Raw genomic sequence first — 27,847 nt, forward strand, 5'->3', positions numbered from 1 at the left:
GTCCCTGTCTATTATCAAAACAACATTAGCCCCACAATTACTACTTATTGAAACAAAAAAGGGGCCTCACTTCATTTAATTATACAATACGCAGTTGATTTTCCTCTAATCCTCAGACTGTTATCAGTATATTACAGGAATATATTATAAGAATTCACCTTTATTTCTACAAAAACTCCATAAACTTACTGAAACATTTGCTTTCATTGTCATACCAATCATCACTGAAATTAACAATAAATTTAAATTATCCATGGAGAAAAATTTTTTTCATCCATGGAACATAGCCACAAATAGAAGCTAAATTTTGCTCTGGAACTACTCTCATCATGTAGGTGGCAATTTCAACAAATGATTACAGTGAACAGATAATGGTTTTTCTACATGGTTAACTGCAACTGAGTAATATGTAGGTTGAGTCAGGCAAGCTGAAATATAAATTTTATATTTTTTTCAAAAAACAAAAAGATAAATATTTAGAGAAAGTAAATCTCACAATTTTACTTACTTTTTCGTACAGTCTTTGTTTGATTGGATACCATATTGACAGCTTCAGATGGTAGACCTACATATACCCCTCCATAGTTTCTTAATGAAAAGAAGCAGAGAGAGAGAAATCAGACTGATATCAATGATACTCTATATGTGCAGAAAGTGATAGAAGCATGGAGTACTGCCAACAATTATAGAACTATTAAAGTAACTCATGACTTTTCAAAAGTAGAATTTGGAACATTCCTGCCCTTGGAAATATAATTTTTTCTATGTTAAAGAAGTTCTATATGAAAAAAGAAAGCTAAGTTGAGTGAGTAGAATTTTTAGATATTTAACTTGGAGTGAGAAAGAGGAAAACAAATTGGGATTTTTGTATAATTTAGTACAATAATAAATATCCATAGAGCAACATGTTACAGTTAGTCGGTCAATATTCATCAAGAATTCATAGTGGTCAACGTGGTAATAGGTGCTATGGACACACAGAACACTTCCCTGGAGGTAGATACAAACATAAAAGGAGGGGAGAGAGAGCAGTGAGTAATGAGAGTAGGGTGCAGTCCACCAGAGAAGGAGACGGAGGGTGAAGTGGGCGGGGAGAATGAACAAAGTCATCCATTAGGGAGAACAGCACATCCAAAGGCCACAGGATAGAAACCAGCACAGGCCATGAGCACAGGACAAAACCCAAGCTTGCTTGAAGGCAAAGATTATGAACCCTGAGCAAGTCCTTTTTCAGATCACACGCTCCTACCTGTATTCTCTGTGCCAGAACTTGTCCGGGTGTAATCTATGTTATTGGCAATGTACTACATACAATGTGAAATTACATCCATTCATTAAATTAATCCATGGAAGATGGCCAAAATTATTCAAATTAAAGCCAGCTTCAATGTCAAACATACCTCCTCTTGTCATCTTCCGTTATAGATTCTTCTGTTCTAAAAGGTCAAAAATATTTGCTATAAGCCATTTGGTCACATAGTCAGACACTTCATTTTTTATTATGAGTAAAAGAGGGCTATTAACTGACAATCAATTTTGTTCATTCAAGTTCTACCATCAAATATTTTGTAACACACTATTGTTTCTATCTCAATCATTCATGCATTTAAAAATTAGTCATTTTCTACTTAACAAAATGTACAAATTCAGCAAATGCCAAAAAGTCCAAGTGCTAAACAAAAGGACATATGGAGGGCAACCGAGATTGCAAAAGGCACATTAACTTGGCATCAGGAAGCCTGGGTTCTTGTCATGGGCGTGCCATCAGCACAGAGAGGCTGTGGGCAAACTGCTTGCCTGCATCTCATCTGTAAAATAAGGTGGTCAACCAGATGATTCCCAAGGTCCCCTCCGGTCCTAGGGGACTATGATTCTGTGATCCTCATGCCACTCAGTGGCACCACTCGAGGTATGAAAGATTTCTTTAGTGCAGAAGAGTTCATATCCATTTGACTTCCTCCTATCTAAAAAAAAAAAGCCATCTTATACATGATCTGCACAGAGGAGGAAATGTTTAAAAGGAAATTTTTAGAGGGAATCACTATTTTAAAATGCACAGCCTCTTTCCTTGCATGAGAGGAATTCATATTCCACTGATATTCCTTGGCATATTTCTAAAAGGATCAGGAAACTTTCCTTCAAGCACTAGTTAGCATACATAAGTTATTTTCTTAAAGAAAAAAACCCCAAGATTCAAATGTATCTGGCTGAACCCAACATGTAATTCTAAAGGGCTTCAGCCAAGAAGAAAGAAAGAAAAAAAAAAAAACATCTAAACAGCTTCACTGAATCTTCTAATTTTAGGGATTGTCAAGTCATGGTTTCACCCATTTAAAAGCTGTGAATGTTTCCAATGTATATGTACCGGAGATTTTACTTCATTGCATCTGCCAGGAAGTCTCCAGCCTATAAAGAAGGGAGGTGTAGATTTGGAAATCATCCATTGAACACTGGCCATGCCCACAGCTAATACTCTGATAGAGTGCAAAATCCACCTTGAGATCTAATTTATACAAATTGAGCACACAACCTAAATTCACCAGATAATTGTCAACTCCCTTCATCTCCTGCTAAAGTTGGATCGTTTTTTAATTCAAAGGTGTCAAAGCCATAATGTATTAGAAATGGGGTTATGCTTATTGAAGTGGTATCACAAAGTGTTGTTCACTACTTTTAATTAAAATGGATTTATAACCCGTTAGTATAGATAACAGGAAAATGATGGTGACTAACTCGCTGGAGTATATTAGAACTGTCTACCTCAGTCCCAAATGGCTAATGCCATCATGACATTGTTTCTGAAGCTGCATGTAACTGGTAGTTTTGGACATATACAATGTCTCATTTTCTGGCACAGCTGTTCTTTTCATATCCAACTCTGTTTATTTTAATTCTTTCTCCCCTTGCCTAATTCTGCTTAATGATATACTAAAGGTTTTTAAATATATTTTAACTCCCTCAAATGTAAGAGAACAGTAAACTATTTTTACTCTACTATCTCTTATAAAGTATTCAATACCCTGAAACCCACTCTGTGTTCTCCATTATAAAATTCATCAACAACCTTGTACATCTAACTTGCAGGAAATTATAATATAGCCGCCATATGTATTGGATAATAAATTAAGCTTCAGACATATTACTAAATCATTAACAATACCATTTATGAAGACTTATTGGATGTCTATTCTTTTAAGCCTTCAAATAAGTTACAACGCTTGCCTTTGGATATATGCCCCCCACATATGAGACTGCTGCTTTACCCATTCCTTCCAAAAACAATCATTCTACAATACAAAGACCACATGGGTAAAAATAGCAGCATCACTGAGTCTCTCCTGCATGTCAGATATAGGGCAGGACACTTCATGGGCATCACTGCAATGTCTCACAACAGCTCTGAGAGTTTAGACCTGGGAAAATAGGTCCACAGAGCCATGTAATTAATAAATATGCAAGACCAATAAGTAAGACTGACATTTAGACCTCATCTGACACCAAAAACCATGCTCCACACTCCAATTTGTCACTTGCCTCTCAAATAGGAAGATGGAAAAGTAAAAACACTGCCGGTGACAAACCAGCCTGGTGGCTGCTCCTGACCTGGGGACTGCCTCCACACCGCTCCTGCAAAAGCTCTGAGCATCACCTCATCCTCACAGCCTCCTAGGGAACTGGAGAGGCAGCACACGCTAGTGCTGTTATACGGTTTCCTTCAATCCTCATCACAATCCTGCCCGGTGGGGATGAGCCACATTTTTAAGAACTTTATTTATTTGAGAGAGAGAGCTCATGTGAGCGGGGGGAGGGGCAGAAGACAATAGGGAGAGAGAGTTCCAAGCAGACTCCGCACTGAGCCTGGAGCCCGATGTGGGGCTTGACCCCAGGACCAGGAGATCCTGACCTGAGCCGAAATCAAGAGTCGGACACTTAACCGACTGAGCCACGCAGGCGCCCCAGCCACATTTTAAAGATGAAAAGCTGAGGCTCTGAAAGGTTGAGTAGCATGGCCAAGGTGACACAGCTAGGTGACCAGTTTGTGTGATTCCAACTCCCGCTTCATAAACTGTGAGCCCACATTCAGGCATATCAGAGAAACACCCCATCTCCCAAGCTGGATCTCTCCAATTTTTATCACCCCACTTACGAGGGAAGCAAGACAGTAGGAAGACGGCTCTTTACAGCTTTGCTTGCTACCCTAGTCTGCATCACCGCAGCCGCTGGTTCATTTCCAGAACAAGCCGTGGATGACAAAATTCAGACGTGACAGCCCCGACCTGGCAGTGCGCTTCAGAAGTCTGGGTCCCTTCTCCTTCTCCTCCAACTCCTAGATGTTGATACCCCCATCCTCTCTCCTTTGTCACTCCAGCCTGAGGCGTGGTAGCCGCTTCCTGCTTTTACCACCCCTGATCTCTTAGTCTCCGTTCCGTACATCCACAATCCTCCCAGACCCACTTAACCAATTCCTCACAGCGAATTCTCTCTGTTAAAGTAGTTAATGTGTTTTTCTCTTCTCTGTCTGGACACTAACTGATACAGTACTTGTTAGCAAGAATGGGGTTTATCTCCCACCTCCTGGATTGAAGATGTCTCACTGAAGCATCTAAAGTACTTGTCCCTTGCTGTTTATCAGGTCAAGGTACCGGACCAGCCCACCGTGCTGAGGGATATCAGTAAGATCAGGATATTGCAGAACAAAGGATGAGAGGGAGCAGGGGGGTCTATGGAACAGAGGTAAGACAGGGATGTAAACCGTCGGCCACACCAGGTAAAAGCAACCTGCTTCTGTAATCCTTGCAAAGTGGTTCAGAAAGAAAGTACCTGCCAGACCAGAGGTTGCCTAACAGGAGCTGGAGGCTATGTTGATTATTTTCAATAAAGACACACCTTGAATAGCAGCTAAAATCACCCCTTCATGAAGTTTACAATAATCAAAGTCACTCTCTGAAATAAACCTGCCTCCTGCATGGGCCACCCAGGCAAGTTAAATGGGGATGTGGGAAGTTTCTCCGTGCTTTCATTTTTTCAAGTCTTTGGTGCCGGCACTAATTTCTTCAACTCTCCCCTAGAGACGCTATATCCCTTTTTATTCATTATTCTGGTAGGGAAGAAATTCCACGGGCTTCTACTTGGCCCTTCCTACCATGACAGCCATTACTTCACAGGTCAAGGGACCAAAGGGTGGCTTCCGCCAATTGTGAAATACATCTCCTCCAATTATGAATTCAAGAACTGAGGGAATAACCAAGCATGGGTTGGTTATTGGGCACAGTATAATTTGAACAGTAGCCAAATGTCCTGCCTATCATAAGCCCACCCATGGATTGGTGGGCCACAGGAATTTTGGGTCCTCAGATATTAACATCAATTCAGAGCTAGTATCTAGAAAGCACTAAAAGGTTCGGGTCCTTCCTTTTGCTCTGGACACAACTGCTCTAGGAAATGGACACAAGTCCCTTTGAGGAAGACGTGGAGAAATATCTATAGTACCTACGGGAGGCAGTGTTGAAAGTTCCCTCAAGGCAACATGGCCCTCAATCACTGGGGAGTCTGACTTGGGTCTGGAAACTGGGTTAAGTGGCTATGCCTTTCCACTGTGGCGACTTGAGTTAGGTTTCTGGTTATGGACCAGAAGTTTTCCTCTTATAAAAATACAGAGAGGGAGAAAATGAACCTTTAGAAGGCTGTCCTTCAGGGGTGCCCGGGTGGCTCAGTGGATTAAGCGTCTGCCTTCAGCTCAGGTCATGGTCCCAGGGTCCTGGGATGGGGCCCCACATCGGGCTCCCTACTCAGCGGGGAACCTGCTTCTCCTTCTGCTCGTGCTCACTGTCTCTCTAATAAGTAAATAAAATCTTAAAAAAAAAATAGAAGGCTGTCCTTCTAATTTATCCCTAGGGAGACCGTAATCAACCAGCCATCATCAAAGTTTCTTCCAGGATGATCCGTTGTGCCCCTTCATCCCAACTCTGTCCCTGACAGCAAGCGTGCCCACCTTGTCTCAGGTGGTTAGGTTCTGGGGCTCGGTAGAAATGTGATCCTGTCCTGCCCGGTGAGATAAAGAGCCCATCTCAGGCAGTGGCTCCTCTGTCACAGCCCCCTTACAGAGGACCACCTTAGAGTTTACTGGGGACACCCTCTTACTATGCGTTCCTCAAATTTCTCAAAGCCTTAGTGGAGGGGGTATTCTCTGCGGTGGGGAGCAGGTCATACTTGAGAAATTCACACCAACATCCTCTTCTCCTTAAGCCTTTGGACTCCTTCCTCTCCGACATCCCACAAAAGTTCTAGCCTACTCCGCCCCTGGTCAGAGTGTAAGCTCACTGCATGTGAGGGTCACCAACCAGGATAATTAACCTGTTAGAGTCCCCTCCATGCACCTAAAGGACTAAATCCAGAACACTATCAATACATTCAATCTAACTCAGTATATATACTTCTTCCTATTTGGTCTCCCACCCTTAGAATCCCATTTCCACACACATGCCTTCGGTTTCTGGTAATACAAACTACAAAATCCTGCAATTACTTTGCAGTACAGGCTCACTCCTTTCAGGTCAGACTGTGTGTGTCTGTCCCATGGGAGCAAACGGAGCTCTGACTCTATCTGTGTATCTAGAAGCAGGAAGCGGTGGCTGGAGTAGGTCTGGAGCATAAGGGTCACCTACCAAAGCCACCTCCCAGGTGAGGGGACCCAACTCCACGCCTCCCCACCCAGCTGGCCCACCCCTCTCCCAAAGGCATTCCTGGGAAAACTGGAAGTTTCAGGCTGGCAAAGATGGGGAAAGTAAGTTAGCTTTGTTTCATCTCAATTCTAATTTAGGCCAGTCTTGTGCCCTCGCGTGAGGAATGAGAACCAGAAGAAGCTAGAACAGCCATCTCTAGCCAAGCCAGGGACTAAAAACCTACAAAGCGCTCCCTACAGTGTGGAACAGAATCTAAAACAACTAACAGAAAAAGCCCTTCCATTTGACACAGTTTCAATGCCCCAACGCAACAAGACAAGAAAGTCACAGCACCCCCTCATTTGCTGTTTCCCCAACTCAGTAAAGAGTAATGCGAGGGAAGGAAAAATGTGAAGGGGCAGGTAGACTCTTTTTATTCAGCGGTGTAAGCAAACACTTATTTGAATAAGTTTAAGGGTCTGGAAAGGCCAAGATTTAAATACAGTTTCATTTACTGGCTCGTTATAATTTCAAGTTCTCGATTATCAGTCACATGGGCCCCAGTCTCAGCGATGGGGGAGACACAAGAGAGAGAATGGAAGGGGACCAGAAGGAAGGGGCTGGAAGTAGGAGCTGGGGTTCAGATATAAACAGGGTCCATTTCGCAGTTGTGCCCAGGACCAGTCTTAGAAGGAAGACTTACTTCTGTAGTGCCAAGAGCAAAGGAGCAAAGTAGTGCTAACAGACTCAAATTAATTTTAACAAGTATGCATTCCACCTTCTGGTTACATGTAAGCCACACTACAGAGCACAGTTACAGGATGCACTTGTTTTCTCCAGAGGGAGCAAGGCTGAAAGCCTGCTGCTAAGTGACTTTCTCTGGTATCGAGACAGTGTTTTATTTATGATCATACACAGCATATGAAAATGTGTGGAAAGTGATGTAATCTTTGAAAAAAAATATTAACAATGAAATCGTCTTAATCATAAGCTCACATCCCATCTTATGAGGAAAACCTTTTAAGCCACAAGAACCTTTCTAACCAACATGTGGCATATGTATGAACAATTTTGGATCAGGTTTAAGAAATACAGTGGGCATTTCATTAAATTTGGGTCTCCTTTTGTTGGCAAAGATTTAGCTTCTTTTATCAAAGACTAGATATTCACAGGTGAAAGCATGTGTCGAGGGTAAAGCCACCCCTTGAGACTCATGATGATTTCACAGAGAAAGAGGACATGCTCACAGACTCTGACTCAGGTTCTTGGCCATGGCATCAACAACAACGTTTGCAGAGACAAGTGTTACTGAGGGTGGACCACAAGTCAACATATTTCCCCCACTCTGGAGATGGTTGAAAAGATAAAACCCCCGCTGATAGTTTAAAATGACACACCCTTGCAGAGTAGTAGACTATTTGGTGATATCTATCTCACCAAAATTGACCCGACCCATGGCCCTCTCACAGGCATGTCAGAAAAAAGAAGAAGAAAAAAAACAAAAAACCAACCGACCAACGGCAACCACCACAACTAAGCTTAACCTCAGGTTTCACAACTGCTTTCTTCTATCTCAGCATTTCCATCAAATACTGCTAGCCTACTTCCTGCGAGTTTGCTAGCACTGGCACGGCGCACTTCCAACCCTTCTCAGATGGAATGTCTACACTGATCCAGAATCTCTAGGTAACTGCACATCCATCTGCTTCACACCAGCTATGTAGACCTTTCCTAAATGAACCAGAAAGACTGAATTTCTCTCTAAACATAAATAAGCTCTGACTTCTTTAAAGTCAAGATTCCAAAAACTGAGCTGCCTCCAAACCAGCTATGTGTCTGTGATTGCTCTTTGGGGCAGGCTGGCTCCCTTCTGCCTCTCCTTTTTGCATGAATATAGTTGTGAATGCCTGTTTAAAACCAAATACCCAAATAGAACACTTCAACCTTTTAGGTTATTCTACTGTGATTTTCATCTTATCAGTAACTATCACTTTATTGAAGAGAAACCTTATTTAGAGTTACTCTATAAAATATAAGCCACTGCTTTTTCTTCCTCAGTAATACCCAGTAGTCAAAATATTTTTGTCACTGTATTTGCTTGGTAAAATAATGGAACCATAGCACTGATACTTTATGTGCACTTTCAAGAACAAATACAGATGATAAATATTAGCCAGCCGCAGGCCACTCCAATTAGCATCTCCTGTTTCAGCCTGGCTACAGCTTGCCTTAAAATTCACAAAGTTCTCATTTCCCTGGTCTTTCAGAATGAACACGGTTATGTGGCAAAGAAATGATTTATTTTTTACTTATTTATCAAGAAAAACATTCTGAATATAGAGCTAGTCTTATTAGCGATAATCTAAGAAGTAGAAAAGCAGCGTGCAGTCTTTTCTTTTTCCAAATTTGCAGTATCACTAAAGAGGCCAAACTTATTTTGATTTGTAAACAATAAAACTTAATATGGAAACCTCTGGAGACCATGTGTGTAGCTCTAATTATTTTTAGCTGCCATTCACAATAATATTTTGGAATAGGCTTATTAATTCATAATGTTTATTTCCTGGACACTACAGCTCCCCGGATAAAGTATAATCATTTAATTTTCTTTATAATATGTTCTTATGATGGTTTCTGCTTTTTTAGGGTGATTTCAAACAATTCTACCACTTAATTACATAGGATTTTGGACAGGATTAATATTTTATCATTGACTATTTTGGACTCTGTGTAATCTCATTCATTTCTTCAAAATTCCAAAATTCCTTTGGACAGCTGTCTTTAAATCTCTCTTCTTGTATGAGCCCCTTGGCCAGTATGGGTCCCTTTCTTTCTTCCAGAAGGTATTACTGGAAAATATGAACAACGTTAACTCTTTGTCTGGAGGCAATGGATCAAGAGCCAGTTTGCAATTTCCCTACCCTCCTTCTGCTCTCCTAAGAAGCACACAGTGCTCAGGATTATTTTGGCATTGGCTGTAGAAGCATCATTTTGCTAAAGACAGGAATGTTCTCTCCACCTCCTTACCTTAAGAAAATTTGCTTTTCCTTCATGGTATCACTTTGTTCAAAATATCCCAGTGTCTCCAAACAGAAGATGAAGCCCGCAGGCTCCCAACCTCCCCACAAAGCTCTTTCAAATGGGACCGATTGCACCTTCACTCAAACCCTCTCCTCTGGGTATTGGAACCCTGCGACAGCAGCCCCAAACACCCTAAAGATTTTTGGCCCTGACCCAAAGGTTTTCTTCTGAACCATCATTATCTTGGATCATTTTAAATTCCGTGAAAATCACCCAATTAACATTTGCTTCACATTTTGCTAACTTACTCTATTCCAATAACTTGTACCGCTACGCTAATAACTCACTCCCATGACTGCTCTGAGGAGCTTAGTTCCTGGAACTACTTCACCTCTGACATTTTACAGTAGACAATCTCACTCCCTAGAAGGGGGGAAAAAAATCATCCTTCCACTCTTCCCTTCCCCCCATCCATCCTAAGAAGCCTCCAGTCCAGCCTCCCTCCCGCTCTCTCCATTCCTCAGCCTTGTAGGGCTCCCCTTCTCTAGCTCGTGCCTTGCAGCCAAGCATTTTGGCAACACTTGCTGGTCACCACCCATCTCTCATTGTCCCGGAATGAATGCACCCATCTGTTTTCTCTCTTCCTGTTCCTACTGCACTGGCCCTACCTAAAGAGAATCTGACCATGTACTGATAGACCAACAATGGGACTGTGTGTTTCTTAACTTCAGCTATGCAGTGGTTCTTCTACTGTCCTATTCATGACAGAGCCTCTGCCAAGTCTTTTCAACGACATTTAAAACATCTAATAATCCTAGCTACTATTTATGGGCAGCAGGAAAGCATAATGCTAAGTATTATCCCGGGATACTAAATATACTGTACTAATAATTATCACAACCCTTGGGCAGTTACTTAACCTCTCTGTGCCCCATATCCTCGTTTGTAAAATGAAACAGCATTACTATCTCCATCAGATTGTCGTGGGTACAGAATGAGATAATGCATAATCACTATATGGCATGCGGTCCTCAAAAAAGCGGAGCTCTAGTAACAGAATGATGATGATAAGGATGAAGATGGTTGCCCTGTACACTTATTATTATCCCAATTTTATGGCCAAGATTACTGAGGACACAATACCACACAGCTGGTAAGTGGTGGTAGGAAGTTCAAATGCAGGTCTCCCTGCTTCCAAAACACATGCTTTTTCAATGTTATTTCCACACCATCCTCCTCAACCTCCTGCTACTTCAGGAGGAGGAGTAAGCCCATCAGATACCCTCAGGTTCTTAAGGAGAACTAAAGAGGGCTCAGCTGACAGATGCATGGGCATGAGAAATCCATAAAGGATTCCAAAGACACTCAAGATGAAAGACTCATAATTTCATTTTATGTAAAAGGTGGTGCTTCGATGTGCTTTGTTCATTCATTCTGAGATATTCTTCTCTATAGTCACTACCTTCCATAACAACAGAATTGCTTTGTCAAGAAAGGAATCTTCATGAAATGTCACCATACGAGTTTTAAGTGAAAGACATATTTGATTTACCTTGTTTAAACTGAGTGGCTATAATCTTTCATTTTCAACAGCAAACGTTAAATTCGTGTCAACTTATTTCATACTGTTCTTACTAAAACATGTTTGTAATAGTCCCATAAATATTGCTTAAAATTTAAATAAAGAAATTCTTTTAATAACATGAAAATCGACCTACTGCAGAACATACTTTGTTGCTGCCTGCCCAGTTTTAAGTGCCTTCCATTTGGGTAACAGCATCCAGATTTGTCTTTAGCCACTCTCCCAGACTTTGACCACCTGGTCAGGTGGAGCTAACGGTGCTGGTTGGCTCCAGTGGTGGGCATGTGACCCAGGCCTAGCCAATGAGAAACCCATGTTCCCCTGGCTCATTGGTTGATTCAGAGGGAGGCACATGACCTCATGCTGTGGCAGGGAGAGCCCTAGCCCCAGGACTTTTGATCACACTACTGGGAAAGAAAAGCTCTTTTTCCACAGGAGTTATTAAGCTGCTAAGAGATGACCATCTCCATTACCACTTGGGGAAAGCTTCCTAAAAACGGAGCCCAAAACAAGAAAGCAGAAATGAGTTTCTTCCTGTCATTTGATCACCTGGATCCAGCCGTGACTGGGGCCAAACCCCTGGAGCTTTTCCATTACACATGCCAAGAAATTCCTTTTTGTTTGTTTGTTTAGGCCAGTTTAAGCTGGACTTCTGCCATTTCCAACCAAAAATATCCCAATGCAACTTATTTGTGCCAAATAGCTAAGATAATTCACTGAAATAAAATGGTTGATTTTTCCAGGTTTGTGAAAGCAGCCAAATGTCGTCACACTGAATTCATGTCTATTTTGTTTTGCATGTTACAGCACTGTGATTTAATTTTGAAGAGACAGAGGAAGAGAGAATAAGAAAGACTCACTTGCTGATATGCATGAGTCTGTGTTGCAGTGATTCAATTTCTATACAAGCATACCTCAGAGATAATGCAGGCTAGGTTCCAGACCACAGCCATAAAAGGAATATCACAATAAAGCGAGTCACATGAATTTTTTGGTTTCTCGGTGCATATAAAAATTATGTTTTTATAACTACACTATACTATAGTTTATTAAGTGTACAATAACATTATGTCTACAAAAACAATGTATATACCTTAATTAAAAAATACATTATTGCTAAAAAATGCAAACAATCATCTGAACTTTCAGCAAGTCATAATCACTGATCACAGATCACCATAACAAACCTAACAATGAAAAACTCTGAAATATTGTGAGAATTACCCAAACATGACAGACAGTAAGTGAGCAAAAGCTGTTGGAAAAATGGCTCCAATAGACTTGCCTGATGCAGGGCGGACAGAGAACTTCAATCTGTAAAAAATGCATTATCCACAGAGCGCAATAAAACGGGGTGCAATAAAACGGGGGGTGTGCCTGTGAATCTTCACCCCTACTTCCCTCCTCATCTCAAGTTTCTAAGGTTAACCTCGTAAGTTGTTGAGCCTTCCCACCTGTTCTGGGATTCACTTCCATCACAGATCCCCCTCCTCACAGATGACCCCCTCCCCAAGCCACCCCCAACACGTCTCACTCCACTGATTCCTACCCTGGAGTCCACGGGTATGTGTGTAAGACTGATGAATCAGAGACCTCTACCCCTGAAACAAATAATACATTATATGTTAATAAAAAATAATAAATAAATAAATAAACAAACAGAAAAGGCGAAACAAACTTCCATACACAAGATCATCCATGCACCCAACGGGGCAGAAACAGAAGAAATGAAGAAACAGAGGAAAAGCATGTAAAATGTTAATGGTGGCTGTCTCTGGTGGTAGATAAGAGCCGATGTTTTCTTTCTTCAAAAAAATATTTTTCAAATTTTCTAGGTATTCCTTTTCTAACAGAAATATATTTTTTAAAATGCTTCCTCTTTTTTTTAATTTTTTAAAAAGTTTTTACGTAAATTCCAGTTAGTTAACATACAGTGTAATATGAGTTTCAGGTGCACAATACAGTGATCCAGCACTTCCGTCCATCACCATCTTTAACCTGCTAACATCCTTCCCGCCCTTACTGGCAAACGCTGTAAGAAGAGAGGCGATGTACCACCTCCCCACTCCTCGCCCACTTCCACTTTCACTCAATTACTACTCACACCCCTCGATGTAAACTATAGTCCCCCAGGTGCCTAGTGGTTTTTCTTCCCCCATTAGCCCGGCTGACCTCTTTGGATTATCGGCCATCCCTTCCCTGGGCTCAGATTTGAAATCGCAGCGTGACCCTCAGATTTTCCTCTCCTTTCCTTCCCCGTTCTGTCATTCAACAAATCTTTATCATATTCCAAGCATACTTTGAACACATCGGCTCTTCTCTCCCATTGCTACTGTTGAAAGTCTGCCCCCCTGGTGGCCTCACGGCCTTCCCTCCCTGTGCCTCCACCCTTCCCCCACCTCACATACCGCACTGCTTTGGGACTTAGCACCCTAAAGCGCAAATATAATCATTGCCTCCCCCCCACCTTAAAATTCCTAATGGTTCTTGAATGCATACAATATCGAGTGGAATTACTGGTCTGGCACCAAAGGCCCTTCACAAGCCAGTTCCAGCCCCTTGGCCTCATCCTTCATCTCTGCAGAACACGCCCCACGGGCTCCAGAACAAATTGACAGGCTCCTTGCAGGAGAGTTGAGGTTTTCTTACACCCATGAGCCTCTTGCCATGCTCTTTCCTCTGCTCTGGGCTGCCATTCTTCCCTTCTCTGCACGAACTCTTATTCATCCCTCAAGACCCAAACCCGCATTAAGTTCTGACCGTGTCAATAATTGGCACTTGTCACACTGTACTTTGGTCCCCAGTAGACACTAACCTACTTAAGGGCAGAAGTGTCATTTTATCTGTTATTGTATCCTGGCTTCCTGCCTGTAGAAAATCGGCAAATAAACAGGAAAGAGGAGACAGTAAAAATCACAAACCTTCCCTAGAGAATGGATTTTTTTTTATATTAAGAGAGTAACTATAGTATTTCTCTTGCCTAAAAATAACCATAATTCCCACTCCCCACAAAAGACTTATGTTGCCTGTATAATGTGGTGGCTGCCCTATTTAAAATTCTGGACTTCTTAGCACCCATTATGTGATTTGGGCCACTTCTTTTGGTTTGGGATCAGTCTCTCTAGATTAGAAATGAAATTTTTAGATCTTCATAATAAAAAGTTTAAATTGTCTTAATTTCTTAGCTCCTTGTTCACTCATAATCAAGATTTATAAGTCTATACCTTCTACTTAAAAAAGGAACATATTTGAATATACTTTTGTGCAAGGAAAAATAATACACTAATATTCTTTTAACTTTTCTAGTTTACTACCTTTATTTCTAAAAGGGTCAATTATTAAATAAAATTATATCGTCCTAGGACATACAATGAGGTATATATAGTCACAGAAAATTTAAATCCAGAGAATTCAGGATTTCAAAAAGTAATTAAGTGGCATCTCCCATCGTGGAATAGTTAATTTTGTTGACAATGGCATCACTAAATTTTATTAGAAATGTCCATGCCTCTAAAAGAAAGAAGTCAAGACATCAATCTCTCCTTGAATAGAAATGATGGGATTCCTCAGCAACTGTTCATTAAACACCACGTTCAAAACACGATACTATAACTATGGGAGACATTCAGATGAGTAAGACATTTCACTTCCCTCACTGCCCAAGAGGGACAAGAAGATAAATAACTACAACATAAGCCCCATATGATGTGTCATAAGAAAGGTCCAAAATGCTCTAAAAGTTCCGAAGAAAAAGACATTCTATCCAATTGAGAGATCCAAGAAGTTCTTCTTGCAAAGAACAAGACAGAAGCCCTGAAGAATAGCTAAGATTTTTTTACAAACAGAATTGAGAAAAAGGCCATTCCAGGCAGAGGGAATAGCAGAAACTGAGGCAGAACATGGGAGGTCAGTTTGGGCCCTGCAAGAGGTCTCAGTGCAGCACGTCAGCTCACTTCTCATCCTCGGCCTTGCTCACTCCCACTGCAGTGCTTCCTTCCACCTCATGCAGAGTCCGTCAGAGAAAAGCTAAAAACATAAATGGCCTTCCTGTTCCCAAAGGATTCTGGGCTCAGTCCAGCGGTCAATGGAGAATAATTACAAGTTTTTGAGCAGAGGTCCTACAAGGGCAGGGGAGTGCTTGAGGAAATGAATCTGGCCACAATGTATAGAAATGGAAAGGAGAGACCAGATACTGCAATGAAAGAAACAGGGTAAGGATGCTGAACTGGTTGTTGCTACATGTTTTGGTAATAAACTCAAACAGTGCAACCAGGAGTTTGAAACAATGTATCTTGCTTCTTTGACATCCTAAAGTCCCATAGAAAATACATATTTAACTCCTGAAAAACCTTACAATCCCATTCTCATCTTCTCTGAATTCCTCTTTATAATAATAATAATAATAATAATAAATCTGACTCTATTTTTGATGTTTCACCACTGACAGCTTTCAAGTCCAACCCCTCCCCCTTCTGCCTCACGTCAGTGCAAGCTGATTAGAAAGCCAGGGAATGCCTTCCTTTGTGCTGGTGGGGAGGATAAAACCATGCAAACCTCGCCCATGCACAGAAGCCCTCGACCGGCCCCACTCCCGACGGCAATAAAAACCAAAGCCACTCTCCCCTCCCCTTCCTTCACTCAAGATGAATGGGCCCGTTGGGTGCCTACCCTGCTCCCCGAGAAAGCCTCATTTTATGTGAGTAAGAAATCTTTGTGCCCTCCTTGGTGTGTGTGTGGCCATCAGTCTTAACATCCAAACCGACTGTGGGTGGGTGGGGCAGGGTCCATCCACTCTCCACGGAGTAACCACAAACACTCTTAAATAGTGAACTACTGCAATGTCCATACTGTTCTAGATGAGGTGTGGAAAGATGCAGCGAAGGAGCCTGATGGAAATACTAGAAGGGCTCCTGAGCTCCAGAAACATCTCCTCGGGAGATACCTGCCCCTTGATTAAATGTCCTGTGGTTTGACTAGGTTGAACGGTCATATACATTCACTCAAATATCTAATCATCAACTTTAAAACAATTCAATGTGTGTTTGGTACATGCTTGCCCCAGCCTCTCCCCACTGACTCACTCTAACACATAGTCACAGGAGCTATGTGCTTAATTAATTCTGCCATACCTACTTGCTTTCAATTAGAAAAAAATCTCAGCACAAGTTGGGAAGGAAGCACAATTAAACATTTCCCTCTCTTAAAGTTCTGAGTTACAGTGCTAGGGCAACTGAAAGGCAGAATAAATAATAACAGAATAAGTAATAACACAATGATATTCTTCAAATAGCAGTTTAGTTATAAACTAGATGCTAATCTTGATTTTTGCATAATATAGCATGTATTCCCATATCTTTTCAGGCATACCTACATCTATCGAAAGGTCACGATCATGAAAAACAGCGTCTTCCTCAAAAAGAGTTTAGAAAATCATAATATTAACTACTTACACATCTTTAGCTGCTCCTGCAGGGCCTAGGGGGGAGAAAAGGTTTTGCATTATTGTGATAGAATTAAGACAAAAATGTGAAGCCCAATACCCATCTAAAATAAAGTTCTAGAAAAGACAAGTCGAAAATATGCCTTTTAAAAAGATCATTTCAAAAGAAAGAAAGAAAAAAGAGTAGGAAAACCATTACATTCAAATCTTACGTTTTGAATTTATTCTGCCATTTTTAACAATTCCTGTAAATTATAAGGTGTCGGTTCTGGAAGGGATTTTACAGATCACCTAGTCCAATCCCTTCATTTTACAGATAAACTGACAGAGCCGGGAAGTATTTTCATTTCGAAGTCACACACCTTCTAAGCTGGTGTCCACATGGCCTTGTTCTAAGTCACACAATACACTAGTCACAAAGCAAAGCGAAGTTATAAGACAGAGGGAGGTGATATCCTCAATTAGAAGTCTCAAGGATACCAGCCTAGCTCCAAAGGGAGTTACATGCATTTCTAACTCTGCTCCTATTTGCTACTGAGCCTCTCCCCTTGTCTCTGCTTCCCACCCACATGCCAAAAAACAACCTGTCTCTTTCAGACCCCATTCCTATCATTCATCACAGATTCTCTGCCACACATGTTCGATCCCGTTTCCACACTTCCTCCTCCCACTATCCTCATCTGAGCGACACAGACCTTGGTTCCATCTTTAGTAGGTACATAGCATTAATTGTCTTTTAACCTCTTAAAACCTCATTTCCCTCCCCTGTGTCAAATTAGGATAATAAGAGTATCTTTCTCAAAAGTCAATGTGCAACGAAACGAATAAATGAAATGACCGCTGCTAAGAGAGTTACTGAAAATGGAGCTGGGAGGACACTGATGAGGCGGGGCTCAGGCACATCTTCTGTCCCAAATTCTCAGAATTTCTTTTGCTGAACTCAGCTAAAAGCCAAGTCATCTATTTATGTCATAACAGACATAAACAGACTTTCTCTCTAACGTGAGTGCTAGCAACCAATCACACGTAGCTTAATGTAATTGTACTTAAACCAGGACCAAACACCTTTTCTTCAAAACAATTTATGTAAGCCTTCTCTTTCTTCTTTAAAAACTCTATCCTCCTTTGTCTCTCCAGAGCATGTTTTCAACTTCGGTCGAATCCCCTGTCTCCTGGATTGCAATCCCTAAGACAGCAAATAAACACACATATGTAATTTTGCAGCTTGCAGTTTTGTCTTTTGTTATTTGACATTACTGTGAAGATTTGTTTTTTTAAAGATGCATGTCAACACTCAGCACAAAGTCCGGTACACAAAAATAGCTCACTAAGTTATTATTAGCAGTCAATTTAATTAGAAATTAATATCTCAATTTCCGTATCTACGAAATGGGAATTAAAATAACCTCTGCCCAAGTCACAGAGATGTGAAAATAAGGGAAGATGTGCTATACAGTAAGCAAATAAGCCTGCAGGAAAGTTTACCGCCAAAACTGCAAGAACTGTACTCTGGTGATATTAATTTAAGATCTGTTCATCTGCAAATTCAAAGCAGAGGATAAAGATAATCAACACTATGCCTCAAACAAATTCTTGTAAGGCTCTGGCCAAACCTTAACTTTGTAACAAACCTCATTCCTTTCTTTAGGGAAGATTAACATTCCTATGTCACAACTATTATTAAAATTGTATAAATAAAAACTGCTTTGGGGCGCCTAGGTGGCACAACCAGTTGAGTGTCCGACTCTTGGTTTCAGCTCAGGTAGTGATCTTGGGGTCCTGGGATCCAGCCCCACATCAGGCTCTGCGCTCAGCATAGAGTCTGCTTGAGATTCTCTCCCTCTCCCTCTGCCTCTCCTGCTCATGCCCTCTCTCTCTCTCTCTCTCTCTCAAATAAATAAATAAATGCTTTGGAATCTGAGATCATAAAACAAAACAAAACAAAAATCCTAAAATTGAAAAGAAAAACCTTAACATAAGAACAAAGGAGCACTTTGATAGGAAAAGATAAGCAAAGGATTAGTGACACAAAAAACCCATGCAGATGCGTATTTTATTTCAGAGTCAAAATAAGCATGAGAATCTGCAAGAAAGTCTAGAAAGAAAGTAATATCCTGATTTTTGTATTTTCATGTTCATGGGGAAAATATGGAGAACGTTTCGGGCTTTTGTCGTGGACAGGGGATGGGAGAGCCAGAGGGATCAGAAACTCTGATTCTGTAAAGTCTTACAGAGAGAAGAAAGCAGAGATCGTAATGAGGACAGTGAGTCCTCAGCAGAGAGATGAAGGGCCATCGAATACAATCCACAGAGAGAGCGGAGGGGACAGAAGCCATCCCACTCCATCTCAGGCGGGGCCCAGGGTGGCAGGGAAAGAACAGCAAGGAACAGGAAGGCAAAGACCCACATAGAGTCCTTGCTCAGATCATTCATCCAAAGGTCATGAAATCACTGCTTCGGTTTCTAATACTGGGCAGGTAAAGGCAGCTGAGAAGACAAAGCACAAAAACGTGTGTGGAACTAGTTTCAAAATAGCAACATGTTGTCTAATGAATACTGATTTTAATCAGCCACCAGGAACTCTCCATCCACTTCACCTGATTGCTCCGGGCTCCAGGCACCCTGAAAGCTGCTTCCCTGCTGGGATCACCACCTAGCATCCCAGTGGGCCGCGGGCAGATGCCTGGTGTTACCTTCCAAAAGGCAATCAGCACACCATTTCTTCTGTTCTCAAATGTCCCTCCTTTAAAGGGTACCATCTATTTAATATGCACAATGGGGGTGGGCAAAGACGTCAGAAACTACATCCAGTATACACGTGACTGTCATATGGGCTCCGTTTTTGTTTTGTTTTGTTTTTAAGGGAAGAAAATGTGCATCTTAGAAGCAAGAGAGCATGATATTAATGATAAGCTAATAACCAGGACGGTAGAACATGACTCCCGAACATAAAACTTCTCAGAGTGGGGAAAAACAAACAAACAAACAACAAAAAAACGTGTAATTGTTAGAAACCCTTGGCAAAACTATCAGAATACGTAGGTATATAAAAGGCAGAATATCTCTTTGTTCTGCAAAAGTATAAAATCATAAAATTAATAAACAGAAGAAAAATCATTATTACCCTCTCTACAGACTTGTAATCACACTTCACCTATATATTGATTGTAATTAACCAGATGGAGATCTCTACTCTAGAGAATTTATGCAAAAAAAAAAAAAAAACACTTTATCTAGAACAATTCAGATAGTGGCAAAATCCCATTTGCTTTAAGTTGTGTTTATGGTTGTGTGACCTACCCTTTGCTAAACAAATATTTATAATGGTATCTAATTCTTTCCAGGCCCCTGGGATAGAGCATTGATTCCTGTTAGCACCACTCCATTTCCTGCCAGAATGACTCTTTACTGTTTAAACATAGCCTTGCTGTATTAATATAATGGCTTAGAAGAAGCAGAGATGGGAGAAAGGTAACAACACTTCTTGTAGAATGAAAGCACCACAAAGTACATAAGACTAAAGATTTGATGATTATTTTCCAAAACTGTATAAAGAATGATAATTTTAAGTATCTTCCTAAAAAAAGGGGGGGGAAGGTTTGCTCTCAGAAAAGTATTATATGCAGTTTCAGTGACAAAAAAAGTAATTATAAATGGTTTGAGGTCTGTAAGGAAGAACATTTCCTTCTGAGAAGTAGGAAACAGTTAAACATTGTCGGTTACTCAAAACATCACTTCACCAAGACCGTGTATCTTTTATCTTTATGCACTTCAAAAGATTTTAATATTTTGTTCGAGTCTCAAAGTCAAAATACATAGCAAACCCAATTTATCCAAACATTCAGAAAACGTAATCTGATATTGTGGGGTTATAGAAAGATATTTGGGTTTTGTCCCCTCTTTCTGGCACAAACCTCCTAAAACCTTTGGAATTTCCTAAGTGATAAGGGTAATGGGAGCCTCTTCCATTCTAATGAAGGGACTCTGAACAGGACCCAGGATAGCTTCAGGATGGGGACTGGTCACCAGAAAAACCAAGCCTGGTTAGAAGCTTGGAACTGTTGGCCCCATCCCTGTCCCCAGGGAAGGGAGAGGAGCTGGAGATTGAGTTAATCACCAAGAGCCAATGATTCCATCAATCACACCTATGTAATGAAACTTCCATAAAAACCCCTAAACAATGAGGTTCTGAGAGCTTCTGAGTTGGTGACCACATCCATGTGGCAGGAGGGTGGCACACCCCAACTACATGGGGACAGAGATTCCTATGCTCGGGACCCTTCCAGACATCACTCTATGTCCATTTGGCTGTTCATTTGTGTCCTTTATAAATAAACTGGTAAATTTAAATCCATAAGTAAAGGGCCTTCCTGAATTCTGAGCCATTCTAGAAAATTATCAAATCTGAGAAAGGGAGCTGTGGGACTCCAACAAATTTGTTGCCAAGTTGGACAGAAGTGGGAGTAATCTGGGGACCCAATACCTGCGACAGGTGTCAGAAGTGAGGACATCTTGTGCAACCTTGCCCTTAAACCTGTGGCAACTGACAGACTCCAGGTAGTTCGTGTCGGAAGTGAAGTGCATTGCATGACTCCCAGGGGGTGTCAGAGAATTGGAGAGTTGGATTGTATCAAGAGGGGGATAAAACCTCTCAGATAGTCTCCATGTTTTCTAACATGTTTTATAAAAATGCCGTGTCCTAAGAAGTAACTGAGGCTCTAAACAACCTCGAGGTGCTCTCTGAATCACACACCAAGACTGAATTGTATAGCACTTGCTTCAGCAAATAATGATTTGCCCTTCAGGTATAGTTTGTAAGCTGTATTTCCTAAGTTTCTAATTACCTCCCACTCCCCAGTAACTCTAGGAAAACCTTCTGTATTAGTTTCCTATGGGCTGCTCTAACACTTTCCCGAAGACCAGGCAGCTTAAAACAACAGAAATTAATGCTCTTGTTGTCCTGGAGGCCAGAGGCCTGAAATCACGGTGTCAGCAGATCCAAACTGCCATGCCCCTCTTAGCATCTGGTGGCGACGAGCGTTCATTCCTTGGCATTCTTTGGCCTGTGGCCGCCTTGTGCACGCTCTCTGCTCCACCCATGTCCCCCGTGTCACCTTCTCTCTGTTATAAGGACACTTATCAGTGGACTTAGGGCCCACCCAGACTATCTCAAAATCCTTAACTACATCTGCAAAGACCCTTTTTCCAAGTAAGAGAAGATTCACACATTCCAAGGATTAGGACAGGGACATCTCTTTGGGGGCCACCATCCAACCCACTATACCTTCTTATCCCTGCCCTCTCCCAATCCCTCCAAAACCAGAAATTCTCTTTTGGAAAAGAAATACAGAGCAAAGTTAATATTGGAGGGAGGGATTAAATTTAATGTAACATATCTTACATCCCACAAACACAGGCAAAATTGTATTCCTAGTGCATGATAAAGCCAGTCAGCTGCAAACCACTACGTGGGTTCAGTAGTTTTAGGTAGATGGGTAGAACATCTTGGTTCCTACAGACAGATGTTCCTTTATAATCTAATCATTCTTACAAATTAAGAAGAGTAAACTGTAGGGCCCAGCATGTCTTCAACATTGTTCAGATTGCTACATTTACCATTTCGAGTTTCCTTCCACGTGCCAAATCCTAATATAAAGAAAAGATCTATCTCTTAAAAGAAAGGTCACATACGTTTCTACATTCGAAAAACTGGCCTCCCGGCGCCTTTTTTCAGCATGGTCCTATTGCACTGTATGGAATTTACGTAATAGACTGGAAATAGTCACAAGTAAATGAATTGCTAAGTTACGTACTAAGTCATATTTCTATCTTCCAACTGAGTGGTGATAATTTAAACGCACGCACCAAAAAATAACACGATGTACGCGAGGAATTTCTAAAAAGCACTAAAGATTTTCAAATCACTCTTCTCTCAGCATAAATCATCAGAAACATAAAGGACTATGGCTCTTGTGAGAAATAATAAAAATACGCAGCAATGTCTTACTCTTTATTTGTTTTGTAAAAGAAAAGAAAACGCCCCCTGAGAACTATATAAACATAACTGCAGAAAAATAAACAAAATTCTCTTTAATTTTGACAGCTCGTGATGTCTCTTCTGACCCATAATAGTTCCAAAACTACATCATAGTCTCAGTTTGGCCAAAAGAAGTAGAACAACAGCTCTTAGTTCATCCAAAGCAATGTTATTTTTCAAGAAGCCAATAAAAGAACTAGATTCCTAAGTCATTTTTTTCAATAAAAGAGAAAAAAAAATCAGGTCAATGTGTCCTAGAAATATAAAATTCTGTTCATGAATATGGAAGCTCTTGCAGAAAATCTCTTCATTCGCAGGTTGTCCTTGTTGAGCATCTACAGTTTAGGGAGCTAAAAATTAATAAAGGCAGCCACATAAGGACAGACATAAGGTAAGGCAGTGACATCTGGCTACTATATTGTAATTTAAGCCATGTCCATACTGAGCGGTAAGTGGCTTGTGGCCGAACTGACTACCTCACTGAGGTCACCTTCATGACCCCTGCACGTGGCCATGAGGTCAGTCCCAGGGAGCTGGGACGCATGAACGTCCTGATTCCATCGCACGGGTGGTAAGTGCCTGGACAGAGGTATTTCCGTCTCCCGTCATTCACCGTCACTTCCAACGTGGAACCTCCAAGAGTGTACTGATCACCTACATCTTCCTGCCTTCCCTTTAGAGGCAGCAGAACCTTCCAGTTACCCAGGCATTAGTTGGGGTTCATGTTTATTTCTCCCTCCCATTCAGCCCATCCTCAGTCTGGCTGGCCCAGGGGTCTCTGGCATCAACGCCTCCAGACCCTTCTCACTGCCCTGACCCCAGACAGCCACTGCTGTATGCCCACTCTTTCCTTCTACACCAGTTACAAAAGTCTGTCCCTATATTCATAATAAATAGCATAGTGAGTACTCACAATGTACGAGGCACTGTTCTAAGCACTTTACTAACATTAACTCATTTCATGTTGCAGTTGGTTCTACTCTTACTCCCCCATTTTACAGTTGAGAAAACCAAGGTACAGTTTAAGCAAGTGAGCCCAAGGTCATGCAGCTGATATATGACAAAAGCTGGATTCGAACTTGGGCCTTTTGACACCAGAGCCCACCCTCAACTCCGAGGCTTGGCTTTCCTGCCTGTCTATCCTCCTCACCCTCCATTCTACCCACTCTTCCTCCCCAACACCCTATAACACACGTGAACTCCTAAAGCCAGTCAGGCCAGACTTACTGCCCTGAAATGCATGGAGCCCATTTCCGTCCCTATGATTTCATGCAGCGCTAAGAATGCCCTCCCTTCCATTATCTGCTTATCCAAAAATGACCTATTCTTCAGAACCAAATCAAGTGCCACTTCTTCCAAGCACGCTGCCCTGACTGCGTGAGGTTTTATTTTATTCTCTCAATTGCTGTATCAAGCACACAATTTAGGATGTCATTTTGCATCTTCTTTGTTTCCCCAATATGTTTGTTCATTCAACAACAACAACAAAATTTCTTTGTGAGCCAAAAATTCCGTTGAAAGTTTGGATCCTAGTCTAGAGGCTGAGGGTACAGCTGGGAACAAGATGCAGGAGTCTCTCGTGAGGCCTACACTTGGAGGTAGGGAACAGAAGAGGCGATATATGAATAAACAAACCATCAGCTCTCCAGCAAAGAGAGTTTCAAACAGAGAGAAAACAACAAGGGTCAGTTCAGCATGTTCAGGGAATGGAAAGAAGGATGGTGGGGCTGGGGGCTGGGGGTGGCGGCAGGGAAACAGCAGGAGACGTAAGTGACTTCTTGGATGCTATCAACAAAATTTTATATTATGTCCCCAATATGGCTTGGGCTCATGCTAAGCACAGTGGCAACATCTCAGTCCTACCAAACCATTTATAGATGTAAATTAAGGCTGGACCACAGAGCTACATCAAGAGAAGAGAATGCAATTATCTAGCTAATTGAGGATGAAGAGAAAACTAATCTAAATAATTGGACCCAAAAGGATTGTATTAACTCCCTGGGTACACTGACAAAATAGGATAAATATTAAACTCCTCCTCTTCAGACTATTGTTATATAAATAGCAGAAGAACCATTACAGAAACTGACAATAAATTCTGACAATAAACTGCCACGGAGTTATGATCTGACAGTTGCCAGTTACAAATCTCTGACAGAAAAACTACAACTAAAAAATTCAGTCAGCTATCATGAGCAGAATACTTCTGAAATAAGTCCTCTGCAGCAAAGAATTTCTACAGCCTTAGCCTGTGCTGACACAGGCTATTGTAGATATTTGGAACCATCCAAACATTTAAGGGATTTTCTAGTTTACCTGAAAAGAGATTGCCTGGCTTACACTACAGACTTGCTCACCCATCTATATGTGTAAGTGTATAAAAGGGAATGGCTGACCTGTTCAGATCATTAGCTCAACTGCAGGGCTGCTCATTTCTCTGCCTAGTTAAAAACCATGCTCAAGGAAAAACAAGGGGACAGAGAATCTGCGGAGAGAGAGGTGGGGTTGGAGAGCATAGAGAAACAGATCAAGAGCTTCCTGCCTTATAGAAAATGTAACACTTTTAAAATGGATTATTTAATCCAGATGTTTCTCTATAGTTTAGGGGATAGACTCTATGCAGGACAAATATAGTAAACCTTCACTGAATGGAAAAGAGAAGAAGTCCTCCTAATACAGTTCTAGGTTGGGGAAATCAAATTCCTACGTTGAGAGAGTGACCTTACTAAAACATGAAAATGGAGAAAGCTCTTATGCAAATGAAATGGTTCTCAAGACCCCATCTGGACTGACAGCTCAACTCCTCCCCGAAGCCTCCTGTGATTAAACTATATTATTCAACATCTCCTGGGCACTTGGATGTTCCACGTGTATTCTATCATACTTTGCTTTGCTATTGTTCTCCAACGGTTAATCTTCCTACCTAGACTATCAGCTTCTCAAGAGCATGAAAGTTTGATTTCGTTCAACCACCCACTGCTGGATGCCCAAGCCTTGCCTTACAAGTTCCTAGTAAAGTGCAGTCCTCTGCATGGAGAGGTGGACTGGGTGTAAGCTTACAGTTAGAAATCTTTAGGAGAAATCTAACTTGTAATTATCTAGAGCCTGAGTGATCTAGAGGCTGATTTCTATGGCTGTTTGATCATTTTACTGCACATCAGTTTTTCCACCTTTTGGACATACAGAATCAAATTTACTCAAGCACACTACTAAATATCAGTTTGTCATATTAACCAGTTTCTCTAGACAAAAGCCAAGAAAGGCAGTTGTTCAGATAGCTCAGGGAGAGGGCAAACAATTATCTCGTTTTACCTGCATTACTTACAGAGTAAAACAGGGCTTATAATGGAGATTTCAGGTTTAAAGGTATTATTATAATGTGCTAATGCACCCTTTGGAAGTAGATTTGCCATGTTCTTGTAGAAAAATGATCAGGGAAAGCCATTTCACCTTCGACATGGTAATATTCCACTACTCTATAATAATTAGTTTACACAGTGTTTTCACTCTGTAACTCAGAAATGTGAAATGAAATGCCCATAGCAATGCAACCAGCATAGAGCCGAAGTCAAGCTTGAGCCTCACCCTCCAGGCTCCAAGTTCAGCACCCTTCCCACCTTCTCTCTGTACTTTGTTATTTATGTGTCTATGGCTGGCTGGATGGGTGGACTGATTGATTGCTGAAAAGCTTAAGTATACCTATTGAATTGTATGATCCTGGGACATTTCAGGAGTTGGGCATTGTAAAGTACCTCGAGGACAGAAACAACATCTATTTTTTTTTTAAGATTTTGTATTTATTTATGGTGGGGGGGGAGTAAGGGGAGGAGCAGAGGGAGAGGGACAAGCAGACCCCACACTGAGCATGGAGCCCGATGCGGGGCTCAATCCCAGGACCCTGAGATCATGACCTGAGCCGAAACCAAAAGTCACTCGGTGATGAACTGAGTCATCCGGGGGGGGCCCCCCGGGACATCTATTTAATGCATTTATTTCATGCCACTTGGGTTCGGGACCACAAGTTCGCAACTTGGTCAATAGCATATTTGATGCTGATGTCAAAGTTCACAACCAAAACATATTCAAATACCTTTGCCCTGTGGCTTATTTTTCTTCATCTAACATATTTCCTTTCTGAAACTAAAGTCCTACCACCAGCTGACAGAAAAATTTCAAAACAACAATGACCAAATCCCAAAGCTAGCCAGCTGGACTCTAGCAAGGACATGTTTGGGGAATGACTTCGCAAAGACCAGGGCAGATCCATCAAAGAGGTGATTCGGTAAGTCCCTACTCATCATGTTCCCTCCTTAATGTTTTACAGTCTGCACTCTATCTGGTGCTTCCCTGAACAAAAAGCAATTTTTAGCAAAGTGCAAGCTAGAGGAGACAACAACATGCTCTTCCGTGAACTGTCCTTCATAAACAAAACAGGCTGCTCAACAAGAAGGCATGCACTTGGAGTGGTTTTTTCAATGTACCTATACCTCCTTTTACGTAACAAGGGATGTGCACCTCGGGGCGGGGGGGGGGGGGGGAGAAAAGGTCAACCAAATATCTGTAAGGAGAATCAGATTTTCCCATTTTCTGACATTACCATTTCCAAATTACCTTATCATCACTCTGTTTTAGCAACGGTGCCCCTCCCTCCTATCCCTAAATCTGACAGGCACTTCATTAATAAATAAAAATGTTAATGAACTAACCTAGCTCCACTTGAAAGGAAATGTTACAAATCCTTCCTATGATTTTTTTTTTATGTGGATAACTGTTCTTAGCCTTTTTAAAGAGAGGGTGCCCATGCAGTGGATTGCATAGGACCCCAGTGCCTATTAGATTGAGAGACACAGTGCCTGGTGCAGGATGTGGCCTGGATACTGTTCCAGGTTTCCATGCAGAGCTTTCTGGCCATTCTCAGAATCTCGTTTGCCCTTGTTGGCATAAGATGCCAACCGGATAACTAACCTGTCTCACGGTTATATGAACGGGAAAGATTTGTTCTCTGGTGGCTCCCTGCATATCCCAAGGAGGGGAATTTCATTTAAGATGGTAAAGATTATCTTTCAGAGATCAACTTTACAGTGAATCATTACCTGGGTTCATTC

General features: G+C 41.4%; 1 protein-coding gene across 1 annotated transcript in view; it reads right to left on the reverse strand.

The window, feature by feature from the left end:
* The window catches only part of C9H12orf75 (chromosome 9 C12orf75 homolog), a 40,264-nt gene that overhangs the window by 4,370 nt on the left and 8,047 nt on the right, over positions 1 to 27,847 (reverse strand). The window contains exons 3-5 of the mRNA XM_027594320.2: positions 16,716 to 16,740; positions 1,401 to 1,436; positions 509 to 588 (exon numbers count right to left, since the gene is read on the reverse strand). Coding sequence (XP_027450121.2) covers positions 509 to 588; positions 1,401 to 1,436; positions 16,716 to 16,740 — 141 coding nt within the window. The remainder of the gene's footprint in view (positions 1 to 508; positions 589 to 1,400; positions 1,437 to 16,715; positions 16,741 to 27,847) is intronic.

Source organism: Zalophus californianus, chromosome 9, assembly GCF_009762305.2.
Source record: "Zalophus californianus isolate mZalCal1 chromosome 9, mZalCal1.pri.v2, whole genome shotgun sequence".
Lineage (NCBI taxonomy): Eukaryota > Metazoa > Chordata > Mammalia > Carnivora > Otariidae > Zalophus > Zalophus californianus.